This window comes from Musa acuminata, chromosome BXJ2-5 (assembly GCF_036884655.1).
Source record: "Musa acuminata AAA Group cultivar baxijiao chromosome BXJ2-5, Cavendish_Baxijiao_AAA, whole genome shotgun sequence".
Taxonomy (NCBI): Eukaryota; Viridiplantae; Streptophyta; class Magnoliopsida; order Zingiberales; family Musaceae; genus Musa; species Musa acuminata.
Genome location: NC_088342.1, coordinates 44,341,530 through 44,359,669, shown reverse-complemented (window position 1 = coordinate 44,359,669; position 18,140 = coordinate 44,341,530). Strand labels below are relative to the sequence as shown.

The 18,140-nt window shown below is 35.1% G+C and overlaps 3 protein-coding genes across 4 annotated transcripts; 2 read left to right on the top strand and 1 right to left on the bottom strand.

The window, feature by feature from the left end:
- Window positions 1–688: 688 nt before the first annotated feature.
- On the top strand, window positions 689–4,441 carry LOC135611868 (chloroplastic group IIB intron splicing facilitator CRS2, chloroplastic-like). The gene is made up of 8 exons (XM_065107515.1): window positions 689–991; window positions 1,099–1,183; window positions 1,278–1,345; window positions 1,431–1,481; window positions 1,561–1,634; window positions 2,736–2,794; window positions 2,880–2,956; window positions 4,225–4,441. Exons 1-8 carry the CDS (start codon window positions 740–742, stop codon window positions 4,339–4,341), a joined length of 783 nt encoding a protein of 260 aa, XP_064963587.1. The 5' UTR covers window positions 689–739; the 3' UTR covers window positions 4,342–4,441.
- Window positions 4,442–6,761: 2,320 nt separating this feature from the next.
- LOC135611867 (transcription factor BEE 1-like) lies at window positions 6,762–8,854 on the top strand. Of its 2 annotated transcripts, XM_065107512.1 has the most exons (6): window positions 6,762–7,215; window positions 7,295–7,399; window positions 7,471–7,536; window positions 7,608–7,676; window positions 7,777–7,845; window positions 8,633–8,854. In XM_065107512.1, exons 1-6 carry the CDS (start codon window positions 6,874–6,876, stop codon window positions 8,711–8,713), a joined length of 732 nt encoding a protein of 243 aa, XP_064963584.1. In that variant the 5' UTR covers window positions 6,762–6,873; the 3' UTR covers window positions 8,714–8,854. The 2 variants fall into 2 exon arrangements, with proteins under 2 accessions (XP_064963584.1, XP_064963585.1); XM_065107513.1 differs by lacking the exon at window positions 8,633–8,854 and having other exon boundaries at window positions 7,752–7,846.
- A 3,634-nt stretch (window positions 8,855–12,488) lies between these two features.
- Window positions 12,489–18,140, bottom strand: LOC135612931 (large ribosomal subunit protein mL43-like). The gene is made up of 5 exons (XM_065109763.1): window positions 18,002–18,140; window positions 16,339–16,447; window positions 14,699–14,805; window positions 14,179–14,365; window positions 12,489–12,702 (listed from the first exon to the last, which is right to left on the bottom strand). The coding sequence occupies exons 2-4, from the start codon at window positions 16,416–16,418 to the stop codon at window positions 14,193–14,195; spliced, it is 360 nt and encodes a 119-aa protein (XP_064965835.1). The 5' UTR covers window positions 16,419–16,447; window positions 18,002–18,140; the 3' UTR covers window positions 12,489–12,702; window positions 14,179–14,192.

Below are 18,140 nucleotides of genomic sequence, written 5' to 3'. Positions count from 1 at the left end.
ATGATATTGACCACTAATATTAATTTTTTTGAGTTAAATGTATGAACTTTTATATCATAATAAAATTTTGGAAAGATATAAACCTCAATTAGAGTGTCAAATAACAATTAAATGACTAGTCAATCAACATTAACTATAAATTTTAAGTATGTTTTATTATAATTTTTCTTAATCTTTTTTCAACAATACTCTATTTCGGTGGAGATAAAATCGGATTGAAATTAGATTAATCTAATTCAAATACTTAAGTAGTTAGATTCAAGAATAAACAGATAGTTTCCTCAATATTATTTATTAATTATTATTATTATTATTTCTTTTTAAAATAATTGATAAAGATAAGATTCTATCTCATGGAAATGCTATTTATAATCAAATAATTTTATCAGTTAAATATGAAATTTTTTTTTAAGAGTATGTTTATTTATTTATTTATTTTTATTTACTTATTAATTTTAAAAATATATATTTTCTAAAAATAAATATTTGAAAATATTATAATAATAAATTTTATTATATAATATGTATTAAAAAATTAAATATAATTTAACCAATAGTATTTACATCAGTGAATTAGATAATAATAATAATATTATTATTATTATTATTGTTTTATTATTAATATTAAAAATAAATAAAATAATAATAATATTATATAATTTGCTGTCATTTCTGTTGTCATTGCGGTTCGACAACCGAAAAGGAAAACTGCGGAGGCGCAGCGGCCACACGCAGCCACATGTCGTCGGCCACTCTCTCTCCTCCTCCGACCACCGCCTTCTTTTCCTCCTCTTTCCTTCTTCCTCATCCCATCCAAATCCCCTTCAACCCCACACGAAGGCGACGCTTTCTTCTCCGCGACTCCTCCAAGCGCTCCCGCGCCCTAGCTTCGCTCCCCGACGATTCCGAGGGAGCCAGGCCGGAGTACACGCCGTGGCTCATCGCCGGCCTTGGAAACCCTGGCAACAAGTACCAGGGCACTCGGCACAACGTGAGCTTCCCCTCAACTCATTTCGTTAGGAGGGTTCCTTTTTCATCTTGTTCTGATGAAACCTCAAGGAACGATGTCTTCTTTTCTAATTTTCTGTTCTTTTTTAGGTCGGGTATGAGATGATTGATCATATCTCTCGAGCTGAGAGGATTACGTTGAATACAATCCAATCCAAGGCGTTGATAGGAATTGGTAAACAAATCCATACGATTCGCTTTTGTTAGTGTTCCCTTGTTGGTGCTTAATCTGTTTGATCGATATCCGGACTGGTATGGAGTCAGTGCAGGTTCCATTGGAGAAGTGCCAATTCTATTGGTGAAGCCCCAATCATACATGAACTACAGCGGAGAATCAGTAATTTACTTTCAAATTGCTCCTTGAATAAATATTGTAGTTTGCCATGTTGGTTAACATTTGTGATAATCTATCTCATTTGTAGTTGGGGCCACTTGCTGCATACTATCAAGTGCCGTTGCGACATATTCTACTCGTAAGATAATTCTAGTTGGGAACTTTTTTGCCATTGATTTTGAGATTTTATCTTATTTTGAAGTTTTTGGTCTCTGTAGATCTATGATGAAATGAGCTTGCCAAATGGTGTTTTGAGGCTTCAACGAAAGGGTGGTCATGGACATCATAATGGGTGAGTCACTTTGAAGAATCTAATGTAGCTTCGCACGGTTGCATGTATTTCTTAACCTAATTAGATTCTGCTATACTGATTACTAGAATATTCAGCACTCCTATGATGATAATGGATTTGCCTTTTTTATAAATTCTGACCACTAGAAAGAAGTTATTGTTCTTCTAAGCAAGGTAAACAAGTGTGTTTGGTTGTCAATATTTGTCATTTGTGAGGCATCGATCAATAGACTGAGGATTTTATGTTAGTTCCTTTCTCTCTACAAACATGAGAGACTTTCCTCTCCCTTTTCACACAATGTAACCATTGTTTGACCCTACATGACCCTCCAATTTCTTTTGTTGTGTTCTTATTGTACTATTTCTTTTTCAAGTCACTAATCAATTGTTTAAGACTTTGATTTCCTCGATATCCCCAGTCGACTACAGAAGTCTCTACATTGACCACCCTCTCCATGTCCATCATCATAATATTCCTCATCTCAACATTTTGTAGATTTGCTAAGAGTTTGCTAAGGACATTGGGTTTGAATGAGCTGGTAGCTTAGTAATTATAATTTGATTGTTCTTTATAAATGACTTACAGGATTTTAATATCGTAAACATAGCTTCTTAAATCTGTTGTTGGAAACTATGCATGTCATTGTCAAAATGTTTTCTTTTTTCTTTTTTAATACCTCTTTTAACTTTTCAAACCCTAAGGTCAAAGTAGTTTCTCTCATCCAATAGGGGATCACTTCAGCTAATTTGCAGGTTCTTTCACTTAGCTTCAGATGTCTAGCACTGTAAGATTTAGTCAGTATATCTCATAATGGAAATACAAGTGAAATGATAATATCCATTCTCAGTGTCTGCTTTTAGTAGAAAAATTTACTTATCATGGGAACAAGCATGTCTTGCATATTGTTATTTTGACTAAACTTTTAAGTACAACCACTAAATTATTTTACATTTTTCAGTATTGTTTATGCGTTAATATCTTTATCATTTTAATTGAATATTTTTTTTCTGATAGATATCACATTCTTTGTTTAAAATGGTCCTATTACATAATGTTGCTTTTTAAGCACCTCCTTGATTAGTCACAGTTATTTTTTTGCAGAGTGAAGAGCGTAATACAGCATTTAGATGGCTCCCGTGACTTTCCTCGGCTATGCATAGGTTCTGTTGCATCATCACTCTCATTAAATTAGTACTTGGAGGAAATGCTTTGCTTTCAAAATAATCTTATTCCCCTGTATTTTAGGAATTGGTAACCCACCTGGAGCTATGGATATGAGAGCTTTTCTACTACAGAAATTTAGTAAAGAGGAGCAAGTCCAGGTACATATATGCTTTGTTTTATTACCAATATCTTTTGGATGAAAATTTCATTCACAAGCTGAATGTTCAGATGCAGCCTTTAAACACCTATTGTGCTTTTTCCATCAATGCGCTTGAAAATGCAACTGATCTTCTGGGACCCTAGAATTAGAAAGAACCAAAATACATAAACTTGAACAGGGGTGCAATCTTAATGTATAGATTTATATTGCATATTCTGGATAACCTGTGGTATATACTATTTGTTAATGACATTGTACCGATCGGTGAAAGCCACATTAATGAAACTCTAAAATAGAGGCATGAAGATGAAATTTCAAATTAAAGACTTTAGACTAAGCACAATTAGGAGCAAATATAGGACGTGCAGCTAGTATTCTTGAAATGGACTGAAAAACTCCAAAATCATAAAATCTCAATTTAGATTGATTGTGAAACACGAATGGGAGACTAAAAAGCATTACTTAGAGTTAAAGGAAAGTGGTTAAATTAATGAGGGTGAGCATTGTGCTCACCCGTTGGATTACAGAAAAATTATAATGATCCGATTATAAAATTATCTATGCATTATGCTTGGAAAGTTTTGATATTAAGAAAACAACAAATCTACAAGGTTTTGCGAAGATTAGGATGTTGGACCAGATGTATGAAGTTAGGGGAAATTATAAAATAAGAGATGTTTGCATTAGTAGACAACTAGGAAGCTATCAATGTAGTACTAGAGAACTGCTTAATGTGATTTGCACATGTTCAGAGGAGGCTTGTAAATACATTGATTAGGCATGACTAATTAGATTAATGGTGAGAGGATACATATTAAGGCATGAAAACCTTTGTTAGAAATGATAAAAACTAACTATAGCCGGAAAGGATCCATGTAGCAGACCTCAAATAGCTAGGAAATATGTCTTGCTGATTTTGTTGTTGTATCAGATTGAATACTGCATATGCTTAGGGTTTTGGGATGGAAAGTGCTAAGAGAAAACTTGTTTCATCTTGGTCCATGTTTTCCAGATCAATTATGGTAGTCTAAGTGACCAGGTTGAGGTCACTGACACAATCATCGAAATTCTTGATCTTATATATTATGAATAAGGTTCTAAACCTTATTTGCACTGAAGCAAGCATAAAACAAAACCTTTAGTTTGTGATTAGATTTCTTTTTCTAATTTCCAATCTAAGTCATGAATGAAATGATAATATCTTTCTTAGAAGTTGAATGTTCCTCATTATGTTCAGATGTGCTAATTATGTGCCTTTTTGTTTAGATGGAATCTGCTTTCGAACAAGGGGTGGAAGCTGTAAGGACTCTTGTACTTAGAGGTTTCAGTGGAAGCATTGATCGTTTTAACTTAGTGCAGAAATACAAGTACCACAAAGTTTGAAATGTTCTCAACATAAGACATTGCAGAATGTGTTCAACGTGATGCACAGGCTGAGATTAAATGCTTGCAATTTATTGTGACTAACTTCATTTTACTATTATCATCTAAGTGTATGTTGACTGATGTACGGAGAGGAATGAATCCCGAGGAAGGAACGGACTGAGCATGTATGAAGCAATTCATAATCAGAGTTTGTGGTAGCAGAAATATAAAAAGGAAGTTATATAGAGATTAGGGAAGTAAGAAGTTATTGAAAAAGTATGTTATGTTAAAGATCATACCCCAGAAAAAGATTGCATTCTTGGTATGCAGAATGGTTGAAGAGTTGAAAAGCAGCTTGTAATGCAAGATTTTTATCTGAGAATCTTTGTAACAGAAGAAGTAATAATAATTATAAATTATAAAAAATAAATAGCCAAAACATAGGCAATTAAATCTGTGCTGCTTGATCTATTTACAATGCCTACTATTGAATCTAGAGCAGGCTTGCACTTGGGCTTTTTATAAATTGGCCTGTCATAATCATATAAAAGCCAGCCTGATCTGAAGAGGAACTGAATTCAGGGTCTACTATATGTTCATCCTTCTTCCAAGGAAGATTAGCCTAGTCTGGACATGCACTTTATCCATGCTAACTCTGTGTGTGTGTGTACCATGTTTGAATATATGCAGTATTGATCTCCATTTGATGACTTGAAGTTGATGTTTTCCCTGTTTTATTGAGTCTTTACGGCTCTATGCCATGCCATGCTATGCCGATGGATTTGTATTGCTGTGGTCGGTGAGAGAAGAATGCAAACAGGTTTTTCAATGGATGATATGGTCATGTATGAGAGCTATGTTCAATTTTCTTCCTGCATGACTCTGTAAGTTGCAACAGGTCCTGAGTTGTTTAGATAGAGGCATGCTCTCATTATAGTTAGGTTGGTATATGCATGTGATGCAAGCAAGATGAAGGTGCCAAAAAAAAAAAAACCAAGGTGGATCATCAAGAAATGTTGCTGCTAATCCTGTATTCATTCATTCTATTGTCAAATCATGATGTAAATATCAGTGATTGTCATGAGTTTGAGACTTCAGTTCTTTTTTGTTGAATCTGTATGTATTAATTTGTTTTTGTATTTAAGGTTATTTTGTTCTGATGTGAAATCAATGGACTCCCAAAAAAAGTTGTGGTTTCACCAATGAGAGCTCCATCAACTGCAAAACAAAAGGTGAACATGATTGGAGAATTGCTCCAAAGGAACTATTCAACACTGCAAAGCCAAAGAATAACATGAATTGATATGGAGGGATATGTAGATCTTCAATTGTTTGATTTTATTGGTGTCCTATTGAGTTGTCATTTAACTGAAACTTTTGGCTTTTAATTTCCAATTCTAGATAAGAGTCTCCCCCAGTCAAAAAGAATAAAAAGATCCAAGTCCCACACACAAATGCCAACTTTGAAATGATGCTGTTTTGTCAAGACTACCATGGGTCTGCTCTGGTATATTTTCTGTTCATCAGCTCTAGTGTTTCTGTGATCATTGCAATAAAATCATGTTTATGGATTGAGACATATGAACTTCCTGTGTTTGTGATGAACTTGATGAACAAGTTCTAACCACCTAAATAGTGATGGTACCTTGTACAAACTAGCTACTTTACATTATTTTTCTTTCCCCCATGAAGAAACAAATCCTTAATGTGTTTCAGAAACATTTCCTGAAAATAAAAAAGCCAAACAAATTCATAGAATACAAAACAAATCAGTTTCTCTCTCTCTCTCTCTCTCTCTCTCTCTCTCTCTCTCTCTCTCTCTGTGTGTTTGCTAAATCATTAGATTTCTTTTTCTCTCTTTTGCTCAGTGCAAGACTTCATATCATGTTGATAAGCATCATAGTTAGTGATTGATTAGACACAGTGTGCTTGATGCAACATACTATGTGCCTGCCTGACAAAGTTGGATCTTTCTCTATACCTATGACCATATGGTGTTATTACCACACAAAATTCTTATATGTGTGTGTGTCTTCTTTTCCAACATACAATGTTCTTCCTTCACCATATAATTTGGCCAATAATTGGATGTGTTCTTTGAGGGTGAAAGCAGTGAGACCAATACCAGTGATGGAACTCATCAGATGTATCTGATGGTCTATCACTATCCATCATCAGTAGTCTAAGCACTATGGAATTGTTTGCAATAAAGTGGACACACAGGGTTTTTGCAATAATCTCCCTCATTAACATGAGATAATTCTTATCTCATACATCATATATTTAGTCTCATATTGATTGGAGAATTGAAGATAAGATTAAAACTTTGAAGTCTTTTATTTCCAACTAGGAAATGAGGTCATATTTAATTTTATATTGATTGGAGAATTGAAGAATCAAATCTTTTTGATATCCAAATGCTGGATTTGTCATGTTGGGCTCTGTCACCAAGAAAACCATCACACATCTCATTCATATATATTGCTTGTGAAAGAGATGATGACCTGCCTGCCTTTTCATTTCATCTAAAACCATCCATCTCTTGCTCCTATGGGGGAGTTCATCGATGAGGGTTTCAGCTGCCTCGAACCCTGCAGTGTCTTCATGGCCATGGATTCAAGCATGGAGCTGCTGTGCCAATTCCCAGAGCTAAATGACACTGCCATGGATCACCCAAGCTCGGGACTGATGTGCTACTCTGATGAGAACTCCTCATCTCACCAGACCGATGAGCTCTTGACGGCAATCGTCGGTAACCTGACAAGCTTACTGCCTGCCACTGCAGCGTCCGCCATTAGCTCTGCAAGCAACAACAGTGCTCTCTCAGGGACTGCAACGAAGTCAGCAGAAGCAAACCCTAAGAAGAAGAAGAAGAAGAAGAAGAAGAAGAATGTATACATACTGCCATGCTGATAACTAGGTGAGAAATCTTGGAGTGTCTTGCCTTCCTTCTGACCTCTTCCTTCTCCAGGGCTGCAGGAGAAGCAGCTCGAAGGAGGAGGACATGCCAAAGGAGGTGGTTCATGTGAGAGCAAGAAGAGGCCAAGCTACTAACAGCCACAGCCTAGCTGAGAGGGTAAGATGACCAGACTACAGCTCCTCATTGGCAGCTCCTAATCACCTGTGTTCTGATCAACATGGCTACAGGCGAGGAGGGAGAAGATCAATGAAAGAATGAGATGCTTACAAGGCCTGGTTCCTGGCTGCCACAAGGTACATACTAAACATCAGTGACCTCTTCTCTTGCTTGCTCGATGTTCTACATAGAGAACTTGGATTCGCAGGCAATGGGAATAGCAGCAATGCTTGACGAGATCATAAACTATGTGCAGTCGCTGCAGAACCAAGTTCAGGTGAATACATACACACATATATCTATCTATATACGAAGAAGATAGTAGTCTTTTCTTGTCTCATACACTTTGAAGTCTCTTTGAATGTGGGTTGAGGCAGATGCTCTCCATGAAACTGGCGGTCTGTGAGAGCAGCTTGGAGAGGATGCAAGCTGCTGCAACTCTACAGGTGATGATGATGATGATCTTGAGTTGAAATTTTCCGTACAACACAAGTGGTTCATGTGGGGGTGTTGTAGATGGTGATGAGTCGAGGAGGCAGAGGGGCCACACCCCTGTCTTCTTGCTGCCATAGCCACTGTTCTAAGTGGGGAAATTGTGAGGCAGTGTCCATAGTTTAATTGCATAGGTCAGAGAAGATAAGGTTGCGTCAGCCTTCACAGCTTTTCCAATCTGCAATATATTATGTCTCAGAGAATACTATTATTTGTAGTTGTTATATATATATATCACTACACCACAAAAATATTCCTATATTTCTGATGTATAGTCTCTCAATTAAAACTTGCATGAGGCTTCTTTTCTTAATATCCTTTTGATCTGAATGTTATCTAATCCCTTATTATTGCTCCATCACAACTTACAAAGGCTCTAATTTAAGATCTCTTATCCTCACATATTATAGGAAAAAAGAGAAAAGAACAAAATGATATCAGAGTTCTGACACAAAAGAACTTGAAGTGGGTAATGGTTCTTCCTTTTGATTCAGAACAACATGACACCATCTCTCTCTCTCTCTCTCTCTCTCTCTCTCTCTCTCTCTCTCTCTCTCTCTCTCTCTCTCTCTCTCTAAGCTTTGTTACGGTGCTTCCAAACAAGAGAGCCACTGTTTTCTTTGCTATCCATGTCCACAATTGACTTGGTGTGGTGTGTGATGACTGACTAATGTTCTTTTGTCTCTCTCTCTCTCTCTCTCTCTCTCTCTCTCTCTCTCCCATTCTGTTTTATGTGTGCAGGAAGAACACAACTCACGCTTTGCACAAGACGAGGTGGGAGGAGGATGTGGTGCTGCCTTCGTCTCTCCGAATCACTTCTGACCCTTAAATTTTGGCTCCTCTTCCATCGGCTTTACCGTGTCTCCATCTACTACGTACGTTGCATGGCGCATGTACGTGCATGCACGCTTGTACTCCTCCCAACCACATGTTCTACATTATATATACATAAGTGTATATATATATGTACATCATTTCATCCTCATCCTCTTTTAGTTTCTCATGTATGCATCATCACCTTGTATCCGGCTTCAGTGTCTTTGATTGCTGTTCTAAAAATTATGTCTTGAATCTTATGAAAATGAGTGTCTTGATTGCTGTTCTAATGATTGTGTATCAGACTCGCTTGTCGAGCGTTCGAAAACTCATATTCAACATAATTTTAAAAAAAAATTAATAATTCATCGTAAAGTATTGGGGGCTCATATCTCGTCTTCACTCACTTGTTAAAAGTTGAGCGTTCGAAAACTCATATTCAACATAATTTTAAAAAATTTAATAATTCATCGTAAAGTATTGGGGGCTCGTATCTCGTCTTCACTCACTTGTCAAAAGTTGAACGTTCGAAAACTCATATTCAACATAATTTAAAAAAAAAATTAATAATTCATCGTAAAGTATTGGGGGCTCGTATCTCATCTTCATCACTTATCTATTATAAAAATAAATATATAAATAATAATATCTCTGTGTTGAATTTATTTTTTAAAATAAAGAAAAAAATATGTAACAATGATGATTAAAAACTTTTATTCATCATAATTACAACTACTGTCTATTTGTTTGTAATTTTTTCATGGAATGTAACAATACTTATAAAAATGATGATAGAACCCAAAAAAGAGAGAGAGAGGCTTTGATAAATAAAAAAATTATTAATCACAATTACTAACAATTTCTTGGAGCATAGATTTCTCTGTATTTATTTGAGACCAATTCAAGAGTTTGACTTTAATTAGATTGATCTTCTAACTTAAGTGGAACTCTTAAACTATGTATTCAATTGATCATAAAGTTTAATTTAATTTCCAACACACTCCTCAAAAGAAAAAAAGAATGCAAAAATGTTGATGAATGCATCCAATTGGCAATTAATAGGCACATTTTGTGTCCACCCACTCTGTACCATATTTGAAGAACAATTAAAATCTCTTTCTATTCCCCTTAAAATGACATAACAGCTACTAGTATTTTCAAAAATAAAAATAAATAAATAACTTGAACCCAAGAAAAAATAAGGAAGCATTGAAAATTTTTTTTCCTTTTTTTTTTTTTTTGCCTTGAGAGGAATCTGTTCAAAGAAAGCGAAAAGTGACCAAATAATTTAGTAGATATAATGATAGGGTATTTTATCGAAAAAAAACCTCGATTATTTATTTTTTTTACGTGATAGTGCCTCCCATATTCGTTTTTACCTGAGGGTATTATTTTTTATTTAGACTAAAGTACTTTTAATTTTTTAACTAAAATGACTTGATCATACAAATTATTCAAAATATCAATGATTAATTATCATAAAAATAAAAAAAAATTTATGATAATAAATTATCAAAATTAGAGATTTTTTGAATAAAATCAATGATCAAATCATTTAGGTAAAAGTATGACGATTTTTTTATCCAAGTAGGAAAAAAGACACCTGAATATCGGGGCATTATATGATAAATGATATTTATTATTCGAGTTTAGGATGGACGGAATCCGTAAATGATATTTAACCCGATTATATGATTAACGGTAATGACACATAACAAAAATTATGGATATTTTACTCATTTGAAATATATCCTCCTCAATTATTTCTTGGATTTATGATGATAATTTGTGGATATAATATGTTTAACGATATAGCAAATGCTGTACAGACTTAGATCGATCAAATAATTGGATTCTACATCACCATAGTCCTCTTGTTGGTACAACTGATGTGATGGATCGATCGAATCTAAGCAAAATATCACTCACCATTCATGATTGGAGCCACCCATATCTTATGAGAATAATGTTTAATATAATTTATCCTCTACTTATCTTTCCACAAACATTTATGATCCAATCACAAGATGTGATTCAATTATTTGAATACATCAGATATGATCTAATTTAAAAGATATGTACTTTTTCTGTATTAATCATCCAAAGATATGGGTATTTAGATAGGTTAATTGCAAAATAAGATGCAAACCATAGAAAGCTTCACCTCAAATTCAACTTAGAAATAGGAATACTTCTTTATTTTCTCAACAAAATATTTTTCATTTTCTTCAGGAAAGATTAAATGTATTATTAAGCTATAAATTGAGTTCTTTCCTTATAAGAGCTTCATTTTTATGGTTGTTAATCTAATAAGATCATGAGTTTGAATCATATATCTTTCTCTATATCATCCGATATTTATTATATTTGTTTCATATTATGTTTTCGAGTTTCGAATTCACATGTCGAAGTCTAATAAGGTTAATTTCTTGATCAACAGTGTTGGAGAGCTCTCTCTCTCACTCTCTCTCTTGAAGCTTAGGAGGACCAGTCTGGATTTCTTCTTGCTCGGCAAATCTTTTGCATTGAGACTCGCAAACGACCATGAGATGGACATGAAACAAAAGGAGCTGTTGGTGACAGTGAATCATCACAGGTTGCTTGAGATGGCCACTTGAGGTGATGAATGATTGCAGATCCAAAAGTTTTGTCTCTCTCGGTTGGTTCTGGTCCCACCTTCCATTGTTCCTGTGAGTGGGGGGAGGGGGAGGGGAAGAGAGGCCATGGTGGTGAAGCAGATGCAATAATGCAGTGGCTTCTCCTTGAAAGAGGACAAGCACCAAAGCTGAGGTGCATGAACACAGGGAAGGAGTTAGGTTGCCATCTTTGACCGGAGAAGATGGTGTGTGAGCAGGTTAAGAGGCAGCATAATGTGGAGGCATTCTCTCTAGTTTGATACCTTAAGGAGGACAAAGTGTATGCATGTGTGAATCAAGATGGTAGGAAGCATGGAATATGGCCACTTCTTGGCATTTAGTACATGAATGATTTGATGATCCAGCCACAAAGATTTTGATTAGATTTTTGGATTTATGTTCTCTTAATTTGCGAGGGATTCTTTTGTTTGTTTGTGTTTAGTGTTTATGCATGCACTGTAGGAATTTTGGTTGCATAAATGAAGAACACATCCACTTGCAGAGGTTTAGTTGAATGAATACTAAGTTGATTTTTAGACATGTTAATCCATCACTAGCTGAGAGGATTCATTTGAATGTGAGATCAATAGTGCTCAGAACCCTGAAAGCTTCAATAGGTTGATGGCACATCAAATAACTCAAACACCAGACTCACAATGTGATGATAGAAACAAAGGCCACTAGAAAACCAGAGAATGATGAATGAAATATGGAAAGTTTGGGCATAAGAGATTAATGCAAGTGAGCAGCACAACAAATTCAATAGCCATAATGTCTCAGCAACTTCAAATAATATAAACCACCAAATATCTCAGCAACCAAACAATAACTTCCATTTGAAACAACAATATAACAAATGACAACTGTTGAATTAGGATGGCATCTCTTACACTCCCTTAATCTCTCTGCTTTTAGCTGGTAGAGATTGTATTGGAAATCATTGGATCTGAAACACCAGTTTAAGTCTCTTCCATGCCAAGAATTCCATACCCAAAGCAAAGCAGATTGCAATTGAAAGCATCAGCAGAACACCAAACTTCAATACTGGAGTGATGAGTTAACTTCATTGAGACTCTGCAGTAAGTACTCTTGGCTTCGCTGATGGATGCTTGATTGCTGACACTCACATTGGGGAATAAGAGGGATGGATCCAAGCATCTTCATTTAGATAAGTTAAACTACATCCATAAAAAAACCTTCAAATGTTTTGAGTACAGAGATCAAATGTTTATTGAGCTGAAACAAGTATTTATCTAGAGATGAAGATTCCATCAGCTGAGCATATTAAGACCCAAGAGTGACTGATAACTCTCTCAGTCAGCAACAGCACCACAAACTATCCCATATAGCTCGATCACCCTGAAATATAACAAATATATTTTAGCCACAAAAAGAATAAGATGAACTGTGATAATTGTTAAGCAGGTAACACGAATAATCATTCAGTATAAAGTCCTTGACAAGACACTACTATTACATCCATTGTATCACATGAAACAACAGAGCAGATAACATCAATCATCTCACAGTGGCTACATAATTAGGATGACAGATGACTCAAAATGGATCATCTTAGCTAATCCCTTGAAAGACAAAATATAGCACTCCCGCTGCTAATGTGCCGCTCAGCCACAACGCTGGGGACACATCTCATCCAACTGCACCAGAAGACTAACTAGTTGATGACCCATTAATCCTGACATACATCTCTCTCGAGACAGGGAAAATGATCCTTGTGTATAGAAGTAGTACCATTCAAAGGATAACTAACATCTCAAGCATTCATCACGATACAGGACTTCAATTGATTAATATGCTCACTAGTAACCATCAGAAAATTCAATGGCACATCAAATAGAAGTATAGTATGCTGAATTTCCAGCAAGATGACATATAAAAACTATTATAAATCAAACATACTAACAATTCTGAAAGAAAAATAGATTAAATAAATGCTACGCTCCAATGACTTGTTTTACTTAGAAGAGATTGTCAGAGAAAGAAATGATAAGTTTACACAAGATAAATGGGTGTTGTGACTCCTGTGTCAACTTTGCCCTCAATGCCGGAAGCCAAAATAGATCAATAAATGGCTAAAATCCACATGGCCTATAGTGGTTGACTCTGGCCATTCATCAAATTCATTTTTTAACTTTTCAACAAAGATATTGATCATTTAAAGAAACAAAATTGGACACTAATTCCATAAAAAATAACATTATTGATTTACAAAAACTGGTGCCATGATCGAGAAGAAAGGCATCATCATCATGTTCAACAAGTTGAAATATTTTCATGGACCAAACAGCCCCTACATTGACTGATTACCTTTCTAGCATGATCACAAGACAATGAAACACCACAAATATTATCAGCGACACTACCTTTCCCTGCTTCCCTCATCAGCATCACACTCATTATCTTTGGCTGTCCGCCAGGGTCATCCTATATTGACAATGTTGGCAAGATGTAGGGTAGAGAATGGAAGAGAACAAAAAAATAGAAACACAGAGAGAGAGAGAGAGAGAGAGAGAGAGAAGGTGATGGGAAACCATATGGAAGATGTTATGTACCCCACATTATTGCATATTGCTAAAATCCGTCCCATATATACAGACAGGTACAAAGGGTATTATATAATCTGTGAACCCTATCTCTTCTCCCAACTAAGCTAAACAAGTTCAACATTCATATGACATCCCATATTGCAATGAAACCCAATATAACCTACATCAAATCAGTACTCAATTAAAATAAGCTCCAAAATTGATTAATCAACATAATTAAATTAACAAAATTTACACATAACAACAGAACACATGAAATAAGTGATACCCAAGCTGTTCCATTCAAAATTTGAGTGCAGTTGTCCATGTGCCCTGAACACTGGGATGCTTCGTGACATGCCTTGTCCTCAGTTTCACAACCTTCCTTCCTAACGCATTCCTTAGTTTAGTAGCATGCAGTAGTACGTCCTCTGGCATTAAATTTTTAACACAAACCACCCGTTGGTTATGATTCTCTGCATGTAAATGGAATATTATTACACCCCAGAAGAACAATGCTCTAACGCACTTAAACCAAATAAAAAGTGTTTTGATTTTTGGTAGAAACCCATTCCTTAATTCTCTGTAGAACGAGGACATTTGATCACTTAGTATTACATCACATAATTATCAAGACATCATAATAGTCTACATTCTTCTTTAGTCAGAGAGTAATTATCATCCAATCTGTGAAACACAGAAACTATCACTAAAATAACTTGACATTCAGCTCAAGTAGATAATATGACTTTAAAGTTCATGCTCAATGAGGATGCAGATCATACTAAAAAAAGGAGAAAAAATCTTACTGTAAAAGCCCTTCAGATGAGGATGCTGACCACGAACAAGCTCCATTACTACCTCTAGCTGAGGGTTCTTTTCCTTGAAAGCTGGCAAATGAGTTTCCATAAAGCCCCTGTCATTCAAGCACCTGATTAATAAAGAAGACAACCATGGAGCATAGACCTTCTTAACCAATTTCGAAATGAAAGAACTAGGCCACAACCACTAACAAGTGAGTCCAAGGTCAACCATACAATGCCCAAGAAGATGATGAAACACTCCCAGTACCTTCAACCCATATCCAAGCAGTTTCTTGAAATGCATGTCCAAAGAGCCAAAGACAAGTAAAAATGGCAGAATGAAATTTGGATATCTTTTACAGTAACCAATGGTTTACTTAAACATCACTACACTGAATAAAATTCATGGTATCTCACTTTCAAAATGTGCATGAACGACCGTGTATTACCATAGCATCTTTTTTCAAATGGTTTTTTTAATCTAACTTCTTCTCCAACAAGAAGTTCAATATAAAGTGATGAAACAGCCTCCAAGGCTAAGAGCTAAAGAGTATCTACCAAAATAAATTTATTTATCGTACACAGTAGAGCATTTAAAATCAAGCATAGCCTTAATCACTTACAATCGCCTTCATTTGTTAGGGCTAAAGTGCATGAATATCCCAATCTAACACTGATTCAAAAACTAATCTTGAATATTACATAAATACAAAATAAATGCTATACAAATAACCAATAATAACTAGGAGATATTGGTCCAACTCTTTCCCTGTTTGTGTAACCCCTACTTGAAATATTATGGGGGACACCAGCCCTTGAAGTGGGACAGGATGACTGTAGTCCTGTTATGATGCCTTGCCATATTCAAATTCCACTGTGGCCATACATTACGATTAATCTTGATCATTAGTATAAAGATCCAGAGAAAGAAGTTACCAATGTGTTACAGATTTAGTTAGATAGTAAGGAATCTAAATGACTACTTCACCATCTAAATGTGTCAAGAAAACACATGTTTAAAAGAAACATGTCTTCCATTTGGAAGCAAAGCACATTGAATTAACTAAATCTGTTTAAAAGAAACATGTCATCTATATATATAAACATATGTTTATATTTTTATAAACATATGTATATAAATATATTTTTATAAACATATGTATATAAATATATTTTTATATACATATGTATATAAAAATACATATACCTCTACTTTACAATATAAATAATAAATGTAGTTCACAGACCTCAAGTTTGCCACATCACACAGCTATGCATGCTCAACATAAATGTGTATGTCTATCATTGATAGAAGGGAAAACATACACAAACAAATACATACAAAATCATACAAGAAAAAAAAAATCCATTTGCAAATGCGTATGATGCATATCAGCAAAACTTAATGTAGACAATAATCAATCATGTGAGACAGCCTAGTTCACCTAAAACTGCTATGTCAAAGCTGAACTAAAGCTGGCAGGACAACTGAAAATACCAATACTAATTGATTACACAGCCCGAGCATTCATTTCGTGCTATATAATGATGCAGCCTTATTACCTCCAGCTTTATATCAGCTTTCAAAGGTTTAAAAACAGTCCAATTAGGTATTTATCAGATGGATATTCTATCGAGAACACTACCTGATCCCCCTGCTACTTCCTCCCCAATCACAATAGCTCACTATCAGCTTCTGTAGCTGCCAAACTCCTCGCAATGCCATAGTTTTGAAGAGAGATCACAAGCTGCTAACTGCAGAGAAAAAGAATTTTACATCTGACAATGAACACTACACACAGAGAACACTTTCACACATGTACAACAAAATAAAAGCACTACACAAACACAATACTAAAAAAACATAAAGCAAAACCATTGTACATCGGATAGTAGGGGAATTGGGTTTGCTCAGCTTAATATGCATATCCATTTAGGATATAACTATTATGCATGTATATTGAAAAAAAAATGTAATAAGAAGTAATTCAAGATTAACTGTTCTTTAGCCAGTTTGAAAATAACCTTTCTGTCATTAACTTAATTATATTTGTCTAATCATGAAATTATATGCTTAGATCCAGACAAAAGTACCTCAAATGACACCTCTTGTTCGACTCTTCATTTTTGTGTAACATTAATTCCAAAACCCAAACAATCATGATATCATATTTAAAGAACTCTTAACAGTTGGATAGCAAAATAATGGTTGACTGTTCCCTTCCCATTTTATATTTTGTGCTGACATTTAGTTTATTATGATTTATCAATACTAGCTGATGTAGGATTTGGGACATGTGACCTAGTGTCTTGTAATTCTTGTCTAGTACCTCTAGTTTATGAATTTCCATAGTGTTTTCTTCTTCCTTTCTATATGGCAATCCATGAATCTATACATTTGCTAGACGTAATTGCCAAACCCTGCTAGTCTATTTGCATAGGTGTATAATTGTTTGGTATCATAGAACAAGATTACAAACACCAAATTGACAAACTTCATTACCAGATGATTGGTCACATGATCAGTAGTGGGACTAGTGGGTCAAATGGTTAGACCACGAATTTAATCGTATTACTTCTAAATAATGTGTAATACTTGGAAAATATGTCAATATCAAAATAAAATTTAAGCACATAAAAGAATAGAAGATCACCACTATTTATTAAGCGATTCTAGATCAATTAGTTAGTTGACAATGCAAATAACAACAAACTAAAAAAAATTGTCAATCAGCTAGTAGAGAAATTTTAATTTTCATCAGTGCAAGCGTAACACAAAAAACCAATAAAAGATTAGACTTGATATTTTCATCGTCACATGCAAAAGATATATGCAAGTTATTTACCTGATGAACTCTACGACCAAAGGCATACCCAACTGTGCGATTGATTCTAACAGAACTTTTAGAAAGCCTTAATACTCAATCTAGCAAGCATGCACCAATCACGAACAAAAGTAACAAACTATCAGAAGAAAAATCCCAAATTAAAGGGCAGACAAGGTCACTATGTCATATGTAATTCCATCTTCGATAAAGAACGAAAACGGATCAAGCACTATACCAATTTCAATCTCAAAAAACAACAAACAACAACACCTAAGATAAATTAGGAAAGAAAACAGACAGAAAATTCGCCAATTTATTCCCTCAATGTCCCATTCCAAACATCCGCATGCAAGTAAAACCACAAATGAAGCATACTATGAACACAAAGCAAGGAATAAAGCAGGGAGGCAATATCAAATCGAACCATGACTAAGATACAAACTTGGGAAGAGAAAGACGATGAGAAGGAGATAGTACTGACTTCTCCGTCGACACACGAAGGCGAAGCGTCGGCGAGGCGAGGGAAGGGGAGCCGCCGCAATTCCTAGTTTGGGAACGGACTGCGCTAGAAAGGTTAGGGATTGGGTAATGTATTTACCATTGTGCCCTTAATGGTGTGC

Coding starts and splice junctions, on each gene's coding strand:
- LOC135611868 (XM_065107515.1), top strand. CDS start 740: ATGTCGTCGGCCACTCTCTCTCCTCCTCCGACCACCGCCTTCTTTTCC. Junction 1,184..1,277: donor CAAGGCGTTGATAGGAATTG/GTAAACAAATCC, acceptor GAGTCAGTGCAG/GTTCCATTGGAGAAGTGCCA. Junction 1,346..1,430: donor TGAACTACAGCGGAGAATCA/GTAATTTACTTT, acceptor TCTCATTTGTAG/TTGGGGCCACTTGCTGCATA.
- LOC135611867 (XM_065107512.1), top strand. CDS start 6,874: ATGGGGGAGTTCATCGATGAGGGTTTCAGCTGCCTCGAACCCTGCAGT. Junction 7,216..7,294: donor AGAAGAAGAAGAAGAAGAAT/GTATACATACTG, acceptor TTCCTTCTCCAG/GGCTGCAGGAGAAGCAGCTC. Junction 7,400..7,470: donor GCCACAGCCTAGCTGAGAGG/GTAAGATGACCA, acceptor ACATGGCTACAG/GCGAGGAGGGAGAAGATCAA.
- LOC135612931 (XM_065109763.1), bottom strand. CDS start 16,418: ATGGCATTGCGAGGAGTTTGGCAGCTACAGAAGCTGATAGTGAGCTAT. Junction 14,806..16,338: donor GGAAGTAGCAGGGGGATCAG/GTAGTGTTCTCG, acceptor CTTGAATGACAG/GGGCTTTATGGAAACTCATT. Junction 14,366..14,698: donor TCATCTGAAGGGCTTTTACA/GTAAGATTTTTT, acceptor ATTTACATGCAG/AGAATCATAACCAACGGGTG.